Raw genomic sequence first — 20,934 nt, 5'->3', positions numbered from 1 at the left:
TGTGTGTTTCAAGGTTGGGGCACAGGAGACTTCAGGATTGGGGGTGCACTGGGATAATGGTGCTATCACTCTCCTCTGTACTCCACACCCAACCAGCTCCTGCACACCCTTATCTGGCTCCAATGACTGGCTGAGACGCCTTTCTGATAGTCACCATTATTCTGTTGGTGCTGTGATTGACACTGGACTGGCTGTTTAAGGAGTGGGTGCTGGCTACAGGGGTCTTCCAGCGGAAGTGATTTATGCCTGAACTGGGTGCTCTGTAGCCTTGCCTGGATGGACAGTGAGGTCCATCTGATATTCTGTTCTGTCCCTGCCTAGGTGTGGGCTGATAGCCAAGTCGGAGGTAGCTTAAAGGTTCTGTTTGGTCTGCTGTCTTCACTGGATGGCTGACTCAAGTTTATGAGGGTCAGGTTCAGTGGCTGCTGTGAGTCAGGCCAAGTTGAGCCTTTGACCTCTAGATGTGGCTGGAGTGCATTCAGGGTGGGGCCAGCCAGGTGGAGCCCGGGACTTCAGACCCCGGTGTCTTGAGCACCACCTCCTTGTGTTTAACCAAAAGGGTGTTGCCGGTACCCTGAGCCTTTTGCCAGCATTGTCAAGGCCTGTTTCCAGCCTGTACTTTGGGCTTTCTCCTGCCCAGCAGGCAAAGACATCCAAGAAATCTGGCCCTAGGGTGAGGTGAACTGGGAGTGGTAATGTGGCATCTATATTTCCCTTATCAACTGAACTGAGGAAGAGTCCTCCTGGTGTTACAGTTGGCTCCATAACTCCCTGGAGCTTGTGAGCGGTTCTGGGAGGAAGGGCTAGATCCCTTTTCTGGTTAGGAAATAGGTGTGGAGAACTTGGGATTCATTTTTGTGCTAGGGTTTATGGGGGTGGGGGCAAACCTGGAAGACTTCTGGGGTCCCTAGGTCCCAGCTTCTGGGTGTTGCGCCTTCCCACAGGGAGCCTGCTGTCACTGGAGAGAGGGCTGAGGATGCTGCAGGGGTGCCCTCCTTGGTGTCTCCAGGATCTGGTCATACTGCCTTGGCAGAAAGTGTGCCTGGTGGACCTTTGAGCTGTGGGAAGGGAAATAAGGACAACAGGCCTCCTTGCTACAAAACCGGGGTTTTTATTTGGGAAGGAGAACAGGCTGGGATCAAGTGAGCTATGATTCCTTCAGGGCTACGGGTGAGGGTAGAGGCTGTTCCTCAGCTTCCTGGGGAGGGGTGTCAGGGTCCCTGGGGCTCTGCTGACTGTGGCCAGTTATGATGCCCATGCTGCCCTGTGTCTTGCAGGGCCTGGCACCTGTGGTGGTGGTGATAGGGGGTTTGGGTTTTCCCTGAGAGGATGTGGGGCAGAGTGAGGGTGTGGCTAGTGGCACTGTGCTAGGGAAGGAGACATCTTGCCGGAGAGAGGGGTCTGGGATACCCTGGTCACTGGAGATCCCAGAGTAGGGTCTGGCTGAGCTCTGGCTGCTCTAAGGCTCCCCCTTTAGGGCAACAAGGGTGTTCCGGAGAATCAGGGTGCTGGCCTGCAGAGGAGAAACAGGTCCTTGAAGTCCCCTGCTCCCTGAGTCAGGCTGCCATTCTTTCTGCACCTTAGATGCTCCCTCGCTCCCCACACCCCTGCTCTCTGCAATAACAGCTGCTGTTAATTGGGCCTTCCTACCCAGAAGGCACGGGTCCTGAGCCAGGGAAGCATGGCCCCAAGCCTTAGCTGGGGCTCCTCTCATGCACACACACACGCACATACATGCATGCACACCCTCACATGCACGCACACCCTGGTGCCTGGGGGAGGGTGGGAGGTGGGAGGCTTCACAAGGGCCCAGTGAGGTGGGAGGGCTCACCTTGGCGTGTTTGAGCTCCAGCTCTGCCAGCTCAATGAGATTCTTTCGAAAAGAGGAGACCCGGCGGGACTTGAAGTCCATGAGCTCTGGAGAGGAGGGGAAGAGGCATGGGGATCTGGGCAGGGCAGGGCATGTGGCCCCAGGCCGGGGCTGGGGGCTGCGGGCTCACCTTGCTTGGCGGAGTCGGAGAGGCGCTCGAAGCGTTGGCAGCACAGCTGCTGGTGGCTCTCGGCGGGCCGCACCTCCCGGTTCCTGGTGCGTGCCTTGTCCAGCGCCTTGTTGGCATTCTCGTAGTCGGCCAGTGCCCGCAGCCGCCGGTACAGCAGGTCCTAGGATCATGGGCACAGGGTCACTGCTGCCCTGTCCTGGCATCCAGGCCTGAGCGCTGCGCTGGGGCTGCCTCTCACCTTGGCTGCCTGTGAGTCACGCATGTAATACCTCAGCATGTCCGACAGCTTCAGGTCCTCATCGGAAGCCACCCGGCCCTCCAGCTTCTGCATCAGAAAGGTGGGCACTGGGAAGGGAGCTTGTCAGAGGGGCAGCTAAGGGGTGGGAGGCACCTCTTCATCTAAATATCCAGCAAAGAAGCCTTAGGTAACTGTTCCAGGTCAGGTCTGGTGTTGAGGGGTGCAGGCCAGGGAAGGCTTCACAGAGGAAGTGGGATCTAGTCTGGATCTCGGGGACTGAGTAAGAGCCGGACAGAGGGCGCCGAGGGCTTGGCAGCTGTGCAAGCCCGGCTATGTGTTCAGGGAAACTTTAGTTCAGGGAGGGCACTTGGGCAAAGCAGGGAAGGGAGGCAGTGGCTGGAGCACAAGAGGCTGAAAGTGGAAGCTCAGGACTTTAGGAGCTTCCAGAAGGGGCAGGGTCTCTGAAGGGCCTTGAGCAGGGAAGACATGCGGTCCAATAGACATTTTAGGAAGACGGCAACACTCCAGTGACTTTCTTGGGGAAGAGTGGGGAACGTGTGTGCCCGGGCAGTGTGCTGGCAGCTGGGTGCAGCCTGCCAGAGGTTTGGGCACACCCTTGTGCCTCCCAACCCTCCCCTGCTGCACACATGCATGCACGTGCATGCCCCTGCACCCCCAACACACACACGAAGCTGGATCCTTGTCTTCACCCCACCTTTTGTTAAACTAGTCTGGAGTGTAAGCCCAACTTGCCACTGGGCCCAAGTTATCACTGAACCCAAGATGATCCTGGAGCTCTTCCCTCTGCCAGGACTCATCTTCCCTGCAAAGCTCACCAGGAAAGCCTTTGAAGGGCACAGAAGGCAGTACTCACCCTCAGCCGTTCAAAGAGCTCTGCCAATTTGAGGAAGCTCCTAGGAAGCAGTAGGGAGGGAGTTAGGGTAGGGGGCTGAGGAACAGCTCAAAGCCTCTCTGTCTCAGCCCCTCCTTGGGAATCTCCCTCTCCCCTTTCCCTCCCAACACCATCCTCCAACAGGAGAGCCTACACCTCCCACCTAGAGCTGACAGTAGACATCTACAGAGTGACCCCTCATGGGAAGACATGGTATTACAGGCATAGGGAGAGAGGGTAGGGGTGGGGGGAGTCCTCACGTCCTTAGCTGGTTGACTTCCTGTGTTCCCAGACTGCTCAGCGCAGCTGAGATAGGGATATAATCGTCTGCCAGGCCTGTTGGGGAACAGCCCCCATCAGAGCCCCTACATCTGCATGTCAAGCCTTGGTGCTTGTGGCCACAGACAAACAACAAGGCATGCCCTGCTCTCTTCTCTCCCCCAAGGAGTTGAACCGCTGGGGAGAGGGGCAGGGGGATCCAGGACCCCTTGGGCCCTGCGTACACTTGTGGGCGCGCATGACACGGTCGGCCCGCAGGCAGGCATCTCGGATACGGGTGTGATACTCCAACAGGAAGGTCCTCTCATGCTCAAAGAAGTCATCCACCTCCTAAGGGAGCCAGGCAGGACCCCATTTACACTGGGTCACCAAGGAGCTTGGCAGCACAGGCACCCAGGGTTGGCAAAATCTCCTTCCAACCCAGGCCAGGCCCCACCAGTGGCTTCCTTCCCACACCCAGCCTGGGCCTCAATCTGTGCTGTGGACTTGAGGTGCTGGGTTGAATCCGGAGAGGAGCACCAGGGGTTACCTTGAGCCCTGACATGCCCGTGATGAGGGCTTCATCCGCGGACTTCACAATATTCCTCAGAAACACTCCGAGGAGCTCCTTCCTGTTCTTCCCCCGGACACTCAACTGAGGCACACAGGGAGGGTATGATGCTGGGGTGGGTGTTCTCACCTCCCACCCCGAGTCGCAAGCCACTCACGGAGCTGTGACATAGGATTGGGCCCACTTGGGTCCCTTCTCCAGCCCTGCCACCCCTGGGTGCCTCCCCACCCAAGGTAGACTCCTGGCCCAAGGGTGACCCCAGGGATTCGGCCCAGCTCACATCCTGTCCATATTCCAAAAACACAAAGAAGTTGTGGTCTCGACGCAGGGTGGGGTGGGCCGCCAGGCGCTGCAGAAAGACTTCATGCATCGCAACTGTCTTCTTAAAGATGGCCAGGTACTCCCTGCGAGAGTGGCAGCAGCTCACCGGCCCTCCTCAGCCCCCATCATCCTTCCTGCCCCCTTTCTGGGGTCAGAGGTCAGGGTTGCTAAACATTCATGGGGAGATAGCTGGGGAAGACATCTGGGCTCTGGGGATGGCAGGGAAAGGAGGGGGCACTCACGCTTCCAGCTCCTGCTTCATCTTGGCAAACTCTTCCCGAGTGACAGAGCTGTCCCCCTCGCCCAATTTCTGTAGCTTTTCCCTCGAAGCCTCAAAGTCTGGCTTCGGAGGGGCTGGGGGGATCTGCTCAAAGGAGGGACGGAGCTGGGAGGCCTCTCACTGCCGAGACGGCCATCACAGCCTTTGGTCCTCACCCAAGTGCTCTGCCTGTCCCTCCCAGCCCCTGCCCAGCCCCTCCTCACGATGAGGCCGGCGTACTCCTCGTTCTCCACGTAGGCATCATGCAGCCAGATGAACTCCTCGTGCTGCCGCACGACTGAGAACTCGGTCTGGGCGAAGTGAGGGAGGCAGCTCTGGAAGCGGGAAGGCCAACTGAGGTCCTCTCTCTGCCTCAAGCCCTGCCTCAGCAAGTCTCCTGGGCACCCACTTTTGGGCCCCCCTCATCCCACATCCCAGGGAGGACAAAGTTAGAGCTCAGGTGTGCATGATTTCATTTAGAATGGTGGACAGGAATGATTAGGACTCGGGGCCTTAGGCAGAGCTAAGAGGCTCACTTTCCAGGAGGGGCTGAGGGCAAGTGCCAGGTGGAGGAAGAGTGCCCACAGGCTGTGTTGGCACATGCCTACCACCCCTGGGGGAGGCCTCCTGCGGGCAGCCACCAGGACCTTTCCTCGTGCCCTGCACTGCCTCACCTTTGTTTGAACAGTGAATTTCACCTTGTCCCGCTCACTCACTGCGTCAGAAATCTCCACCTGTAAGGAGCTGTCTCCCTGCAGATCCACCGATGCACAGGAAGGCTGCGGAGGAGGGGAGGTCTCTGGCCTGGCTGAGCATGGCCCCTTTGCCCTTCCTCGCCCTGCAGGCTTTCTGATCCACCTGCAGAACCCTCTTCAGCAGCACTGCTTCAGCAATGCCCCAGGTCACCAGAGAGGGGTCCTGATAAGGCACTGAACTGAGCTTTGCAACTGCCAAAACATTTTAACCCTCCCATCCTTGGAGGCAGGTAGAAAGCTTCCCATTTTACAGCTATTGAAGCTGAGACAACCGGAGAGGGGAAGTAACTTGTCTAAGGTTATGCAGCTGCAAAGCGACAGTGCCACATTGAAACCCAGTTGTTGTTTCTTTGTTTGTTTTTTTTAGACGGAGTCTTGCACTGCCCAGGCTGGAGTGCAGTGGCGCGATCTCAGCTCACTGCAACCTCCACCTCCCGGGTTCAAGCGATTCTGCTGCCTCAGCCTCCCAAGTAGCTGGGACCACAGGCATGAGCCACCATGCCTGGCTAACTTTTGTATTTTTAGTAGAGACAGGGTTTCACTATGTTTGGTCAGGCTGGTCTCAAACTCCTGACCTCAAGTGATCCACCTGCCTTGGCGTCCCAAAGTGCTGAGATTACAGGCATGAGCCACCGTGCCCAGCAAAACCCAGTTTCTTAATTCCCAACCCCATGCACTTTCTCAGTTACTTGCCCACCCCTTCCCCAGCTGGCTACCTCAGGCATCCCTTAACCAGGGCTTCAAGTGAGTTGGATGAGACATTCCCACCTCTTTTGCGGGGGTTGCCAAAACCATTCCATTTACTACTTTTGGTGCCAAGAGGCAAAAGCTTACATGCAAAGCATGTGTATTTCTTCAAGTGAAAAGATCCACAAGACACCAAGCTACTAGCTCATTCTTGCATTGAGCTATTCAACATGTATTTATTTATTTTTGAGACAGGGTCTCGCTCTGTCACTCAGGCTGTAATGCAGTGGTGCCATCATAGCTCACTGCAGCCTCCAACTCCTGGGCTCAAGTGATCCTCCTGCCTTAGCCTCCCGGGTAGCTGGGACTACAGGCATGTACCACCATGCCAAGCTTTTTTTTTTTTTTTTTAGAGACAGGGTCTTGCTATGTTGCCTAGGCTGGTCTCAAACTCCTGGGCTCAAGCAATCCTCCCACCTCAGCCTCCCAAAGGGCCGGAAGCAACATGCATTTATTGAATACCTACTGTGTCCACACCATAGTGCCAAGTGATATTAGGGGGAAGGGAAGAGGCTTAGGAATCACTCTACCTTTCAGCATTGCTCACCAGTATACAACAGGCACCTGTCCCACCTCTTAATCTGGAGGCCTCCTCACTCTCTCCTCTCTCTGGTTTTGGCACACTTTGGAGATGGTCCCTGAGATGGGGCTTGGTGATATGTGGGTCCAGAAACAGGCAAGACCTTGCTTGATGGTGGCCCATCTGCAGCTGGTCTAGTGATGTCTCTTCCCCGGATGGAGATCCCTGCATCTGTCCCCTCCTCCTGGCTGTCCGGCATGAAGGAATTGACCCTGAGGTCACTGGCCACTGTTTACAGGGTTATCTCTACATTGTTTCTCGCTTTTTTTTTTTTTTTTGATAGCATCTTGCTCTGTCACCCAGGTTGGAGTGCAGTGAAGTGATCTCGGCTAACTGCAAACTCTGCCTCCCAAATTCAAGCAATTCTCTTGCCTCAGCCTCCTGAGTAGCTGGGATTACAGGCACGCGCCACCACTCCCAGCTAATTTTTGTATTTTTAGTAGACACGGGGTTTTGCCATGTTGGCCAGGCTGGTCTTGAACTTGTGAGCTCAAGTGATCTGCCTGCCTCGGCCTCCCAAGGTGCTGGGATTACAGGTGTGAGCCACTGCACCCGGCCCCCTTTTGTTTTTTTAATTAAAGTATAAGTTATATACAGGAAAGTGCACAAATTTTAAGTGTAAAGCACCAATTATTTGTATATATGTATACAGCTGGGTAACCATCACCCAACTCAGATCATGATAGATATATATTTTATTTATTTATTTGGAGACAGGGTCTTGCTCTGTCACTCAGGCTGGAGTTTGGTGGCGCCATCACAGCTCACCGCAGCCTCCATATCCTGGGCTCAGACAATCCTCCTGACTCAGCCTTCCAAGTAGCAAGGACCACGGGCATGTGCCACCATGCCCAGCTAATTTAAAAAAATTTTTTTAAAAGTGCTGTAATCCAGCACTTTGGGAGAGAGGCTGAGGCAGGAGAATTGCTTGAGCCCAGGAGTTTGAGACGAGCCTGGGCAACATGGTGAGACACCCTTCGACCCCCACCTCCACAAAAAAACTTTAAAAATTAGGTGGGTGTGGTGGCACATGCCTGTGGTTCCAGCTACTTGGGGGTGCTGAGGTGGGAAGATTGAGCTTGGGAGGTGCAGGCTGCAGTGAGCCAGGATCTCGCCGCTGCACTCCAACCTAGGTGACAGAGTGAGAAACTGTCTAAAAAAAAAAACAAAAAAAACTAAAGCTAAAATTTTTTTTTTGAAATGGAGTTTCACTCTTGTTGCCCAGGCTGGAGTGCAATGGTGCAATCTCAGCCCACCGCAACCTCCGCCTCCCGGGTTCCAGCGATTTTCCTGCCTCAGCCTCCCAGGTAGCTGGGATTACAGGCGCCCGCCACCATGCCCAGCTAATTTTGTATTTTTAGTAGAGATGGGGTTTCTCCATGTTTGTCAGGCTGGTCTTGAACTCCTGACCTCAGGTCATCCTCCCGCCTTGGCCTCCCAAAGTGCTGGGATTACAGGCGTGAGCCACCGTGCCTGGCAAAAAACATTTTTTTAAACACTCCGGAAGGCTCCTTCTTGCCCCACACCCATCAATTATCTCCCACCCCAGAACTAACCACCATTCTGACTTCTATCACCACAGATTATTCTGGCCTATTCTTTTTTTTTTTTTTTTTTTTTTTGAGACAGAGTTTCGCTCTTGTTGCCCAGGCTGGAGTGCAATGGCACGATCTCAGCTCACCGCAACCTCTGCCTACCAGGTTCAAGCAATTCTCCTGCCTCAGCCTCCCGAGTAGCTGGGATTACAGTCATACACCACCATGCCCAGCTAATTTTGTATTTTTAGTAGAGATGGGGTTTCTCCTTGTTGAGGCTGGTCTGGAACTCCTGACCTCAGGTGATCCGCCCGCCTCGGCCTCCAAAGTGCTGGGATTACAGGCGTGAGCCACCACGCCCATCCTGGCCTATTCTTTTTTTTGAGACGAAGTCTCACTCTGTCGCCCAGGCTGGAGTGCAGTGACATGATCTCAACTCACTGCAACCTCTACCACCCAGGCTTATGGGATTCTCCTGCTTCAGCCTCCCGAGTAGCTGGGATTACAGACGCCCACCACCACATCCAGCTAATTTTTGTATTTTAGCAGAGACGGGGTTTCACCATGTTGGCCAGGCTGGTCTTGAACTCCTGACCTCAGGTGATCCACCCACCTTGGCCTCCCATAGAACTGGGATTACAGGTGTGAGCCACTGAGCCCAGCCTATGCTGGCCTGCCTATTCTTGAACTTCACAGAAATGCAGTTATGCATTGTGTATCCTTTTGTGCCCCTGTTCTTTACAGAGCTCTCTATGTTGTTGAGTGGAGAAGTAGTTGTTTTCATTGCTGTGTCTTATTTCATTACAAGATTATATCATAATGTATGTATCTACTGTTGATGGTCATTTGGATTATTTCAAGTTTTTGGCTATTATGAATAAAGCTGCCATGAACAGTTTTTTTTTTTTTTTTGAGACGGAGTTTTGCTCTTGTTGACCAAGCTGGAGTGTAATGGCAAGATCTCGGCTCACTGCAACCTCCGCCTCCTGGGTTCAAGCGATTCTCCTGCCTCAGCTTCCTGAGTAGCTGGGATTACAAGCATGGGCCACCATGCCTGGCTAATTTTTTGCATTTTTAGTAGAAACGGGGTTTCATTATGTTGGCCAGGTTGGTCTCAAACTCCTGACCTCAGGTGATCCGCCCACCTTGGCCTTCCAAAATGTTGGGATTACAGGCGTGAGCCACTGCAACCGGTTACTTTTTTTTTTTTTTTGAGATGGAGTCTTGCTCTGTCGCCCAGGCTGGAGTGCAGTGGCGCGATCTCAGCTCACTGCAACCTCCACCTCCCGGGTTCATGCCATTCTCCTGCCTCAGCCTCCCTAGTAGCTGGGATTACAGTCATACACAACCACGCCCAGCTAATTTTGTATTTTTTAGTAGAGACGGGGTTTCACTGTGTTAGCCAGGATGGTCTCGATCTCCAGACCTCATGATCCGCCCGCCTCAGCCTCCCAAAGTGCTGGAATTACAGGCGTGAGCCACTGCACCCGGCCTTTTTTTTTTTTTTTTAATTTTAAGCAGGGGGGTGTTCTCGCTATGCTGCCCTGTCTGGTTTGAACTCCTGGCCTCAAGCCATCCTTCCACTTCAGCCTCCCAAGTAGCTGGGATTACAGGTGTGCAGCACCATGTCTGGCTTCCATGAACATTCTTGCACAGGTCTTTAGAAGACTTTTTTTTTTTTTTTTTTGAGACAGAGTCTTGCTGCGTCACCCAGGCTGGAGTGCAGTGACGTGATCTTAGCTCACAGCAACCTCCGCCTCCCAGGTTCAAGTGATTCTCCTGCCTCAGCCTCCTCAGTAGCTGGGGATACAGGTGCCCGCCACCACGCCTGGCTAATTTTTGTAATTTAGTAGAGATGGGGTTTCACCATGTTGGCCAGGCTGCTCTTGAACTCCTGACCTCAAGTGATCCGCCCGCTTCGGCCTCCCGAAGTGCTAGGATTACAGGTGTGAGCCACCACGCCCAGCCGTCTTTTGAGGACTTTTGACCTAAGTCCCCATTTCTGTTGGGCATGAGAATTGCTTAGTTACAGGGAAGACATATTGTATGTTTAAAACACTTTAGTAAATACTGCCAAACAGTTTTCTAAGGTGACTAAACCAATGTACGTTCCCAGCAGCACTGTGTATGAAAGTTCCAGTTGTACTACATCTTTGCCACAGAGTTGTCAGTCATTTTATCTCTCTCTCTCTCTTTATTTATTATTATTTTTTTTTAAAGAAAAGGGGTCCTGCTAATGTTGTCCAGGCTGGCCTAGAACTGGGCTCAGGCAATCCTCTGGAGTAGCTGAGAGCTGCTTTTGTGTACACGTATCAATTGACCTATTAAGTATGATAAACTTTGGACTCTCTGTTCCATTGGTCTATGTTTGTCCTTATGATAATATCTCACTGGACTGATTACTGTAATCTAACAGGTGAGACTGGAAATCAGATAGTGTAAGGCCTCCACCTTTATTCTTTTTTTTCAGAATCATTTGGGTGATTATAGGTCCTTTACATTTCTATACATATTTGGCTTGTTAATTTCTACCCCTGAAAAACGTACTGGGATTTTGATTGTGATTGCATCGAATATATAGACCAGTCTGGGCACAAACCACTGTGACAGCTCAGAATTGTTAGTCTTTTTTACTTTCACCCTGTTAGTCCAGGCATGGTAATTGCGCATGGGGAGTGTAACTGGTATTACCTGGTGAGGAATGATGTTGAGCGGCATTTTCTGTATTTATCAGCCATCTGCATATCTTCTTTTGTAAAGTGCCTATTCAGGTCTCTGATTCTTTCCTGCCACCTCTTTGAAAGATCAGATTATCTGTTTCTCAGTAATTTGTAGGAACTCTGTTGCTGGTGACAAACCCATTGTTGATTATACCTTTTGTCAGTATCTTTTCCTAGTCTATAGTTTGCCTTTGACTCTCTTAATGGTTCAAATGTTACAAGCTCAACATAACAGTCTTTTATTTCTATGGTTAAGGCTTTTTGTGTCCTGTTAAAGAAAACTTTGCCTACCCCAAGGTCATGAAGATATTCTATTTATTTTTCTAGAGGTGTTACAGTTTAAGCTCTTGCACTTGTATCTATAATCCATTTTCTTCTTCTTTTCTTTTTTTTTTTTTTGAGACAGAGTCTTGCTCTGTTGCCCAGGCTGGTGTGCAGTGGCACGATCTCAGCTCATTGCAACCTCCGCCTCCCAGGTTCAAGTGATTCTCCTGCCTCCTGAGTAGCTGCGATTACAGGTGCCCGCCACAACGCCTGGCTAATTTCTGTATTTTTAGTAGAGATGGGGTTTCACTCTTTGGCCAGGCTGGTCTCAAACTCCTGACCTCAAGTGATCCACCCTCCTTGGCCTCCCAAAGTGCTGGGATTACAGGCATGAGCCACCCTACCTGGCTATGATCTATTTTCAATTCATTTTCTTCATTTTAATTTTAATTTCTTTTTCTTTTTCTTTCTTTTTTTTTTTTTTTTTTTTTTTGAGACAGAGTCTTGCTCTGTCACCCAGGCTGGAGTGCACTGGCGCAATCTCGGCTCACTGCAAGCTCTGCCTCCTGGGTTCACGCCATTCTCCTGCCTCAGCCTCCCTAGTAGCTGGGACTACAGGTGCCCACCACGCCCAGCTAATTTTTTGTATTTTTAGTAGAGATGGGGTTTCACTGTGTTAGCTAGGATGGTCTTGATCTCCTGACCTCATGATCCGCCGGTCTCGGCCTCCCAAAGTGTTTCTTTTTTTGTTTGTTTGTTTTGAGATGGAGTTTCGCTCTTGTTGCTCAGGCTGGAGTGCAATGGCGGATCTCGGCTCATTGCAACCTCCGCCTCCCAGGTTCAAGCGATTCTCCTGCCTCAGCCTCCCAAGTAGCTGAGATTACAGGCGCCCACCACCACACCCAGCTCATTTTTGTCTTTTTAGTAGAGACGGGGTTTCACTATGTTGGCCAGGCTGGTCTCGAACTCCTGACCTCAGGCGATCCACCCCAACTTGTTCTCCCAAAGTGCTGGGATTACAGCCATGAGCCACTGTGCCTGGCCTAATTTTAATTTCTTGAGATGGAGGCTTGCTTTGTCACCCAGGCTGGAGTGCAGTGGCACGATCTTGGCTCACTGCAGCCTCCGCCTCCTGGGTTCACGCCATTCTCTTGCCTCAGCCTCCCAAGTAGCTGGGATTACAGGCGTGTGCCACCAGGCCCGGCTAATTTTTTTGTATTTTTAGTAGAGACGGTGTTTCACCATGTTGGCCAGTCTGGTCTCAAACTCCTGACCTCAGTTGATCCACCTGAGCCTCGGCCTCCTAAAGTGCTGGAATTACAGGCATGATCCACCACACCCGGCGATTTTCAATTCATTTTGAATATGCAGTGTGAGGTATGGGTTGTGATTCATTGTGCTATGTGGCCAGCTATTTGAGCACTGTTTGTTATAAAGATTTTCCTTTTGCTATTGAATTGCTTTGGTGTACACATCTCCATTGACCTATTAAGAGTGACAAATTTTGGACTCTCTACTGTGTTCCATTGGTCTAAATGTTTATCCTTATGATAATATCTTACTGTCTTGATTACTGTAACTTGACAGGTGCGACTTGAAATCAGATAGTGCAAAACCTCCAACTTTATTCTTTCTTTTCAAAATAATTTTGGCTTTTATAGGTCCTTTACATTTCTACAGATATTCTGCTTGTTAATTTCTACCCCTAAAAAACGTACTGGGATTTTGATTGTGATTATATCAAATATATAGATCAATCTGGGAGGACTAGATCTCTTCGTAATTTTATAATTTATAATTTTTAATCTTCCAATCTAAAAACAGGTAATATCTTTCCAATTATTTAGGTCTTCTTTAATGTTTTGTAGTTTTCTGTGTAAAGGTCTTGCATGTCTTCTGTGAGATTTATTCCTAGGTATTTGATGATTCTCTTTTTTCTTTGCTTTTTATTTTTATTTTATTTTATTTTTTATTTTTTGAGACAGAGTCTTGTTCTTGTTGCCCAGGCTGGAGTGCAATGGCGCGGTCTCGGCTGACTGCAATCTCTGCCTCCTGGGTTCAAGCGATTCTCTGCCTCAGCCCCCCAAGCAGCTGGGATTATAGGCGCCCTTTTCTTTGCTTTTTAAATTATATTTTAAAAAGTTTCATCTTCTAATTATATATAGAAACACAATAGGCCGGGCATGGTGGCTCATGCCTGTGAACCCAGCACTTTGGAAGGCTGAGGCAGGAGAATCACTTGAGCCAAGGAGTTCAAGGCCAACCAGGGCAACATGGCGAAACCCTATGTCTACAAAAAAATACAAAAATTAGCCAGGTGTGGTGGCAAACACATGTAGTCCCAGCTACTTGGGAGTCTGAGGCAGGAGGATCGCTTGAGCCCAGAAGGTCGAGGCTGCTGTGAGCCATGATCACACCATCATACCACTGCACTCCAGCCTGGATGACAGTGCAGGACACTGTCTGAAAAAAATAAAATAAAATAAAAGTCCAAGCGAGGTGGCTCATGCACTTTGGGAGGCCGAGGCGGGTGGATCACCTGAGCTCAGGAGTTCGAGGACCAGCCTGGTCAACATGGTAAAACCATGTCTCTGCTAAAAATACAAAAATTAGCCAGGCATGGTGGGGGGCGCTTGTAATCCCAGCTACTCAGGAGGCTGAGGCAGGAAAATCCCTTGAACCCAGAGGCAGAGGTGGCGGTGAAACAAGATCGCACCATTGCACTCCAGCCTGGGTGACAAGAGTGAAACTCCATCTCAAAAAAGAAAGAAAGAAAGAAAAAAAAAACATAATAGATTTTTATATATTTACCTTGTGTCCCCACAAATTTACTTGTTAATTTTAATAATTTTTAAAAATATCTTGCTGAACTCACTGATTAATTTAATCGTTTGTAGATTCTTTTTTTTTTTTTTTTTTTTTTGAGACAGGGTCTTGCTCTGTCATCCAGGATGGAGAGTGGTAGTGCCATCTTGGCTCATGGCAGCCTTGAACTCCCAGGCTCAAGGGATCCTCCCACTTCAGCCTCCTGAGTAGCTGGGACTACAGGCATCTGCCACTATGCCTGGCTAATTTTTGTATTTTTTTGTAGAGATAGGGTCTCACTATGTTGCCAAGGTTGGTCTCGAACTCCTGGGCTCAAGAGATCTCCTAAATTAGGCCTCCCAAAGTGCAGAGATTACAGGCCTCAGCCACCTTCCTGGCCAGTTCTTTTGGATTTCCTACATATACAGTCCTATAATCTAAAATGATGACAGTTTTAGTTCTTCCTTTCCAACCTTTATACCTTTATTTCTTTTTACTGCCTTATTATACTTGCCAAGACCTCCAGTACAATGTAGAAGTGATGATATGATGACATGTTCCTAATCTCAGAGGGACTGCATTTAAATTTAACCCCAAAGTGATTTTAGATATTTTTTTTTAATCAAGGGTATCTTAATGAAGCTTAATGGAGCTCCCCACTATCCCTAATTTGATGAGAGTGTTGATTTTTATCAGTCTTTTTCCCTTGATTGAGATAATCATATGGATGTTCTTGTTATCTGTTTATTTATTTATTTATTTTTTTGGAGACAGAGTTTTGCTCTTGTTGCCCAGGCTGGAGTGCAATGGCACGATCTTGGCTCACCACAACCTCCGCCTCCCAGGTTCAAGCAATTCTCCTATCTCAGCCTCCCGAGTAGCTGGGATTACAGGCATGCACCACCATGCCTGGCTAATTTTGTATTTTTAGTAGAGACGGGGTTTCTCCATGTTGAGGCTGGTCTCGAACTCCTGACCTCAGGTGATCCACCCACCTCGGCCTCCCAAAGTGCTGGGATTACAGGCGTGAGCCACCGTGCCCGGCCTTTGTTATCTGTTTATATGCTGAATTTCACTGATTGATTTGCAAATGTTAAACCACCTTGCATTCCTGGAAGAAGGCCTTGTTCATGAAGTATTATCCTTTTGTATATTGCTTATTCAGCTTGATATTTTTTTTTTTTTTTTTTTGAGACAGGGTCTCGCTGTGTCACCCAGGCTAGAGTGCAGTGGTGTGATCATGGTTCACAAAAAAATTTTTTTTAGTTACTTATTTTCCAGCCAGTGTGTGGTGGCTCATGCTATAATCCCAGCACTTTGGGAGGCCGAGGCGAGTGGATCACCTGAGGTCAGGAGTTCAAGACCAGCCTGGCCAACATGGTGAAACATCGTCTCTACTAAAAATACAAAAAAATTAGCTGGGCATGGTGGGGTACAGCTGTAGTCCCAGCTACTCGGGAGACTGAGGCAGAAGAATTGCTTAAACCTGGCAGGCGGAAGTTGCAGTGAGCTGAGATTATGCCACTGCACTCCAGCCTGGGCAATGAAGTGAGACTCCCTCTCAAAAATAATAATAATAATAATAATAATAATAATAATTACTTATTTTCTTTAGTGTCATATACTCAAGGCTTTCTTCTTTTCTAAAATATGCATGTGGTGGTATAAATCTCCCTCTGGAAACTGTGTATCTTATGAGTTTTGATATGTCATATTTTTATAATCATAAATTTAAAAATATTTTCTAATTTCCATTATAATTTCTTCTTTGGCCTAAGAGTTATCTAGAAGCATGTTGCTTAATTTCCAATATTTTGGAATCTAGTTATGTTTTTGTTTTGATTCCACATTAATTCTGGGTCAGAGTATATAATCTATATGATTTCAGTCTTTTAAAATTTATTGATACTTGCATTATAGCTCAACATTTCATTTATTTTGGTAAATGTTTCATGTGCATTTGAAATAATGTATTTTCTGCAGTTGTTGGGCATAGAGCTCTACATAAGTCAATTAGATCAAGTTGATTAATCGTGTTATTTAAATCTTCTAAATCCTTACTAATTTTTTGGTCTGCTTGTTCTAACAGTTGTTGAGAATTGTGTTAGAATTTCTAACTGGTCTGGGAATGGTGACTCGTGCCTATAATTCCAGCACTTTGGAAGGCTGAGGTGAGAGGATCACTTGAGCTCAGGAGTTGGAGACCAGCTTGGCCAACATAAAAAGACCCCATTTCTAAAAAATAAATACAATTACTTACTATTTAATTGTAGGTTTGCCTATTATTCCTTTTAGTTCTGTCATCTTTTATTTTGCATATTTTGATGCTATATTTTTAGGTGCATATAAATTTAGGATTGTTTTATCTTTCTGTGGAATCAAGTCTTTCATCATTATAAAATGTCCCTCTTTATTTCTCCTTCCTTCCTTCCTTCCTTTCTTCCTTCCTTCCTTCTTTCTTTCCTTCTTTCTTTCTTTTTTTGACAGAGTTTCATTCCCGTCACCCAGGCTGGAGTGAAATGGCATGATCTCGGCTCACTGCAACCTCTGCCTCCTGGGTTCAAGTGATTCTCCTACCTCAGCCTCCTGAGTAGCTGGGATTACAGGTGCCTGCCAGTACACCTGGCTAATTTTTGTATTTTTAGTAGAGACGGGGTTTCACCATGTTGGCCAGGCTGGTCTCAAACTCCTGACCTCAGGTGATCTACCCACCTTGGCCTCTCAAAGTGCTGGCATTACAGGCGTGAGCCACTGCACCCAGCCATCCTTCTTTATTTCTAATATACTTCTTCTTCTTCTTCTTTTTTTTTTTTTTTGAGAGAGTCTTGCCCTGTTGCCCAGGATGGAGTACAGTGGCGAGATCTTGGCTCACTGGAACCTCCATCTCCCGGGCTCAGGCCATTCTCCTGCCTCAGCCTCCTGAGTAGTGGGGATTACAGATGTGCGGCACCATGCCCAGCTAATTTTTGTATTTTTAGTAGAGATGGGGGTCCACTCTGTTGGCCAGGCTGGTCTCGAACTTCTGACCTCAAGTGATCTGCCCACCTTGACCTCCCGAAATGCTGGGATTACAGGTGTGAGCCACTGCGCCTGGCCCTTTTTTGGTTTTGTTTTGTTTTAAGACAAGGTCTTACTCTGTGTCCCAGGTTGGAGTGCAGTGACACAATCACAGCTCACTGTAACCTCAAACAATCCTGAGCTCAAGCAATCCTCCTACCTCTGCCTCCCACATAGCTGGGACCACAGGTGTGCATCACTATGCCCAGCTCCCACCCATTTATGTCAACATTTCTGTGTCCTTATATTTAAAATATATCTCTTTTAACAGACTCTAGTTGTTTTTTTTCCAAAATACAATCTGACAATATTTTTTTAAATTGGAGAATTTAGTCCATTCATAATTATTGTAATTACTGATGTAGCAGGCTACCAACTTGTCATCTTGCTTTTTGCTTTCTCTTTGTCCCATCTGTTTTTATTCCTGTATTCTTTCTTTCTTGTCCTCTTTTGGATTATTTAAATAGTATTTTATATTATTTCTTTTATTTATTTATTTTATTTTAATTTTTAAATTTTACTTTAAGTTCTGGGATACATTTACAGAATGTGCAGGTTTGTTACACAGGTATACATGTGCCATGCTGGTTTGCTGCACCTATCAACCCGTCATCTAGGTTTTAAGCCCCACATGCATTAGGTATTTGTCCTAATGCTGTCCCTCCCCTTACCCCCTAGCCCCCCACAGGCCACAGTGTGTATTGTTCCCCTCCCTGTGTCCATGTGTTCTCATTGTTCAACTCCCACTTATGAGTAAGAACGTGTGGTGTTTGGTTTTCTGTTCCTGTATTAGTTTGCTGAGAATGATGGCTTCCAGCTTCATCCATGTCCCTGGAAAGGACATGATATTCTTTTTTATGGCTACATAATATTCCATAGTGTATATGTGCCACATTTTGTTTATCCAGTCTATCGATGGGCATTTGGGTTGGTTCCAAGTCTTTGCTATTGTAAATAGTGCTGCAACAAACACGTGTGCATGTGTCTTTATAGTATAATTATTTATAATCCTCTGGGTTTATTTATTTATTTTTGAGACAGATTCTCGCTCTGTTGCCCAGGCTAGAGTTCAATGGTGCGATCTCGGCTCACTGCAACCTTTGCCTCCTGGGTTCAAGCTATTCTCCTGTCTCAGTCTCCCAAGTAGTTGGGATTACAGGCGCGCACCACAATGTCTGGCCAATTTTTTGTATTTTTAGTAGAGATGGGGTTTCACCACGTTGGCCAGGCTAGTCTTGAACTCCTGACCTCAAGTGATTTGCCTGCTTTGGCCTCCCAGAGTGCTGCGATTACAGGCTTGAGCCACCACGCCTGGCCAGTATTTTATATTATTTCATTTTCTCCTCTATTATATTTTTGCTTATATATTCTTTTAATGTCTCTGTATTTAAAGGAAGATCTTAGAGAAGGCAATACCTAACCTGGAGGATAAGTATTGGTAGTGAACTTTCAGACAGTATGGCTCCTGCAAAGGCTGGGGGGTGCATCCATCTGTTCAATAGCTCAGCACATCCTCAGAACATACAGCAATAATAATATAACAATAATAATAATATAATAGCTAACCCTTATGTTGGCCCTTACAATATGCTAGGCACCACTCTAACCATTTCATGTATATGCCCTAAGCATTTTATATATGTTAACTCCTTTAAGCATGAAGATGAACATACATAGATAAACATTGAAGCAGACCATTCTGTTCCATGCTTTGTGTCTCTCAGCCCCTCTTGCCCCTCTAAACCACTTGAACCCCGCTCCTCATTTCTTGGCTTCTCTGACACTCCCAAGGCAGGCTCTCCCCTTGCCCCAGACCCCAAACACATGCAGTCTGGCTAACTGGTGCAGCAGGTCCCCTAGTCCCCAGCCTCTTTCCTCCTGCCTTAGTATCTCTACTCTGACCTACACTGCTTGGTAGCTGCTTGAGGGAGATGGGCCTCAAAGGTGGACCACAGCTGCTCCATCCTCATCCTCAGTCACGGCCCACTATGCATATGCCTCCATCTCCCAAAAGGGTGCACCTCTCCATGCTCTAACCATCCTTGGCACAACGTGGATGCTCGACAACTCTTTGCTGAAGGAAGTCAAAAGGAAGAAATGGTCTTATCATTATATGAACTCAGAACACAGGTGAAGCCATTAGGGCTGAACAGGATTCTCTCGCCTTGGGAAAGGAGAAGAGGACGCCAGCCTCTGCTCAATCCCTAACATCCTGCCCTCCTCCCCGCCCTCACCTCCCACCCCCTACCCGCCTACCCCCATCAAGACAGCCTGAGTTGGTCTTGGGGAGGGTAAGAGTGACAGTGACCGGTCCCTTTCCATCTGTAAGGACAAAGGCAAAACCCTGCCTCCCTTGGCATCCTCATCAGTCCGCACACTGGTGCCACAGAGGCTCCCCACTCCCTTGCTCAAGTCTCCTTTCTCTCACTTGCGCAGACACACACATACACACAGAGACACATGGGCACACACACACATGCAGACACGAGACAAACACAGACACACGCACACACAGACACATAGAAACACACACAGATACACAGACACACACAAACACACAGGCACAGAGAAACACACACAGAGACACACACAAAGACATACACAGATCATACACAGGCACACACACACAGATGCACACACAGACACACTGACATACACACACACAGATATACAGAGACACACGGATACAGACACACACAGACACATGCAAACACACACACAGACCCAGAAATACACAGACACACACACACACACGCAGACCATACACACACACAGAGACACACACACACAGACATAAAGATGCACGCAGACCATACATAGACACAGAGACAGACACACATTCAGACACAAAGAGACACAGACATGCGCAGACACACACAGGCACATGTGTGCACACACAGATACACACAGAGACACACACAGATGCACACGTGCATACATGCAGACCATACACACAGACACAGACACAAAGACACACGCAGAGCATACACAGACACAGACACACAGACACACACACACAGACATGCACAGACACACACAGAGACAGACACAGACATGCACGCACAAACACCCACACGGACGCACACGTGCACACACACAGACACACACAGGCCATACACACACACACAGAGACACGGAGACACACAGACACACACACAGATACACAGACACACAAAGACACAGACACACACTGAGACACACACAGACACACAGAGACACAAATACAGACATACACAGATACACACACACAGACATATGCAGGCACATCGACATACACACAGACACACAGAGACACAGACACATGCAGACTATACACACACAGACACACACAGAAACACACAGAGGCAGACCACACACACACAGACACACACACACCACCGCATGATTGGGCATCACGGGCTTTCATGGAGTGAGGGGAGGCTGGGGTGGGGGTCTTCATCCTTTCTCTACCTTGCCCTCCTTCCCAGCCTCCGCATACGTCTCCATCGCTCTCCTGGGCTTCAGCTTCCGGCCACTGCCCGCGTGCTCCCGCAGGTCGTCCGCGTAACTCGCCCGAGGAACTGAGCGAGTGAGGATGCTCTCAGCTGACTGGGACGCTCTCCCCCGCCCGGCCAAGGAGTCGCCTGGAGTCGGGGGCGGTTCCCACCGCGTTTCCCTCAGCCACGCCTTTCGATTGGGTAGCGGGGCACAGTGCGTGACGCCATTGGCTGCATTGTCTGTCGTTCCTGTCCCAGGCCCCAGCTTTTAAGGGGCACGCGGCACGGAGAGTGGGCCGGTGATAGGCGACAGTGTGGGAGCTGGGGTCCGAGTTCATAGGGTCGCAGAGGCCGCGTGCCGCGTGTCCCTCCAGTCCCCGGCGGACTGACCCCCACAACAACCCCGTGCGGCCGTTCCGGACCCCTCCTTCCAACGGCCACGTGCGGCCTGCGCGT

The 20,934-nt window shown here is 49.0% G+C and overlaps 1 protein-coding gene across 4 annotated transcripts; it reads right to left on the bottom strand.

The window, feature by feature from the left end:
• Window positions 1-887: 887 nt before the first annotated feature.
• Window positions 888-20,914, bottom strand: SNX32 (sorting nexin 32). Of its 4 annotated transcripts, none has more exons than XM_019036098.3 (13): window positions 20,453-20,907; window positions 5,214-5,318; window positions 4,764-4,874; window positions 4,523-4,644; window positions 4,240-4,363; window positions 3,939-4,043; window positions 3,634-3,739; window positions 3,391-3,466; window positions 3,113-3,152; window positions 2,239-2,325; window positions 2,001-2,160; window positions 1,832-1,917; window positions 888-1,058 (listed from the first exon to the last, which is right to left on the bottom strand). In XM_019036098.3, the coding sequence occupies exons 1-13, from the start codon at window positions 20,486-20,488 to the stop codon at window positions 1,017-1,019; spliced, it is 1,200 nt and encodes a 399-aa protein (XP_018891643.1). In that variant the 5' UTR covers window positions 20,489-20,907; the 3' UTR covers window positions 888-1,016. The 4 variants fall into 4 exon arrangements, with proteins under 4 accessions (XP_018891643.1, XP_055210500.1, XP_055210501.1 ...); XM_055354525.2 differs by having other exon boundaries at window positions 910-1,058; window positions 2,270-2,325; window positions 20,453-20,914; XM_055354526.2 differs by lacking the exon at window positions 888-1,058 and adding an exon at window positions 1,092-1,513 and having other exon boundaries at window positions 2,270-2,325; window positions 20,453-20,910.
• Window positions 20,915-20,934: the final 20 nt, after the last annotated feature.

Source organism: Gorilla gorilla, chromosome 9 (assembly GCF_029281585.2).
Source record: "Gorilla gorilla gorilla isolate KB3781 chromosome 9, NHGRI_mGorGor1-v2.1_pri, whole genome shotgun sequence".
Classification (NCBI taxonomy): Eukaryota; Metazoa; Chordata; class Mammalia; order Primates; family Hominidae; genus Gorilla; species Gorilla gorilla.
This window is presented reverse-complemented; position numbering and strand designations above follow the sequence as displayed.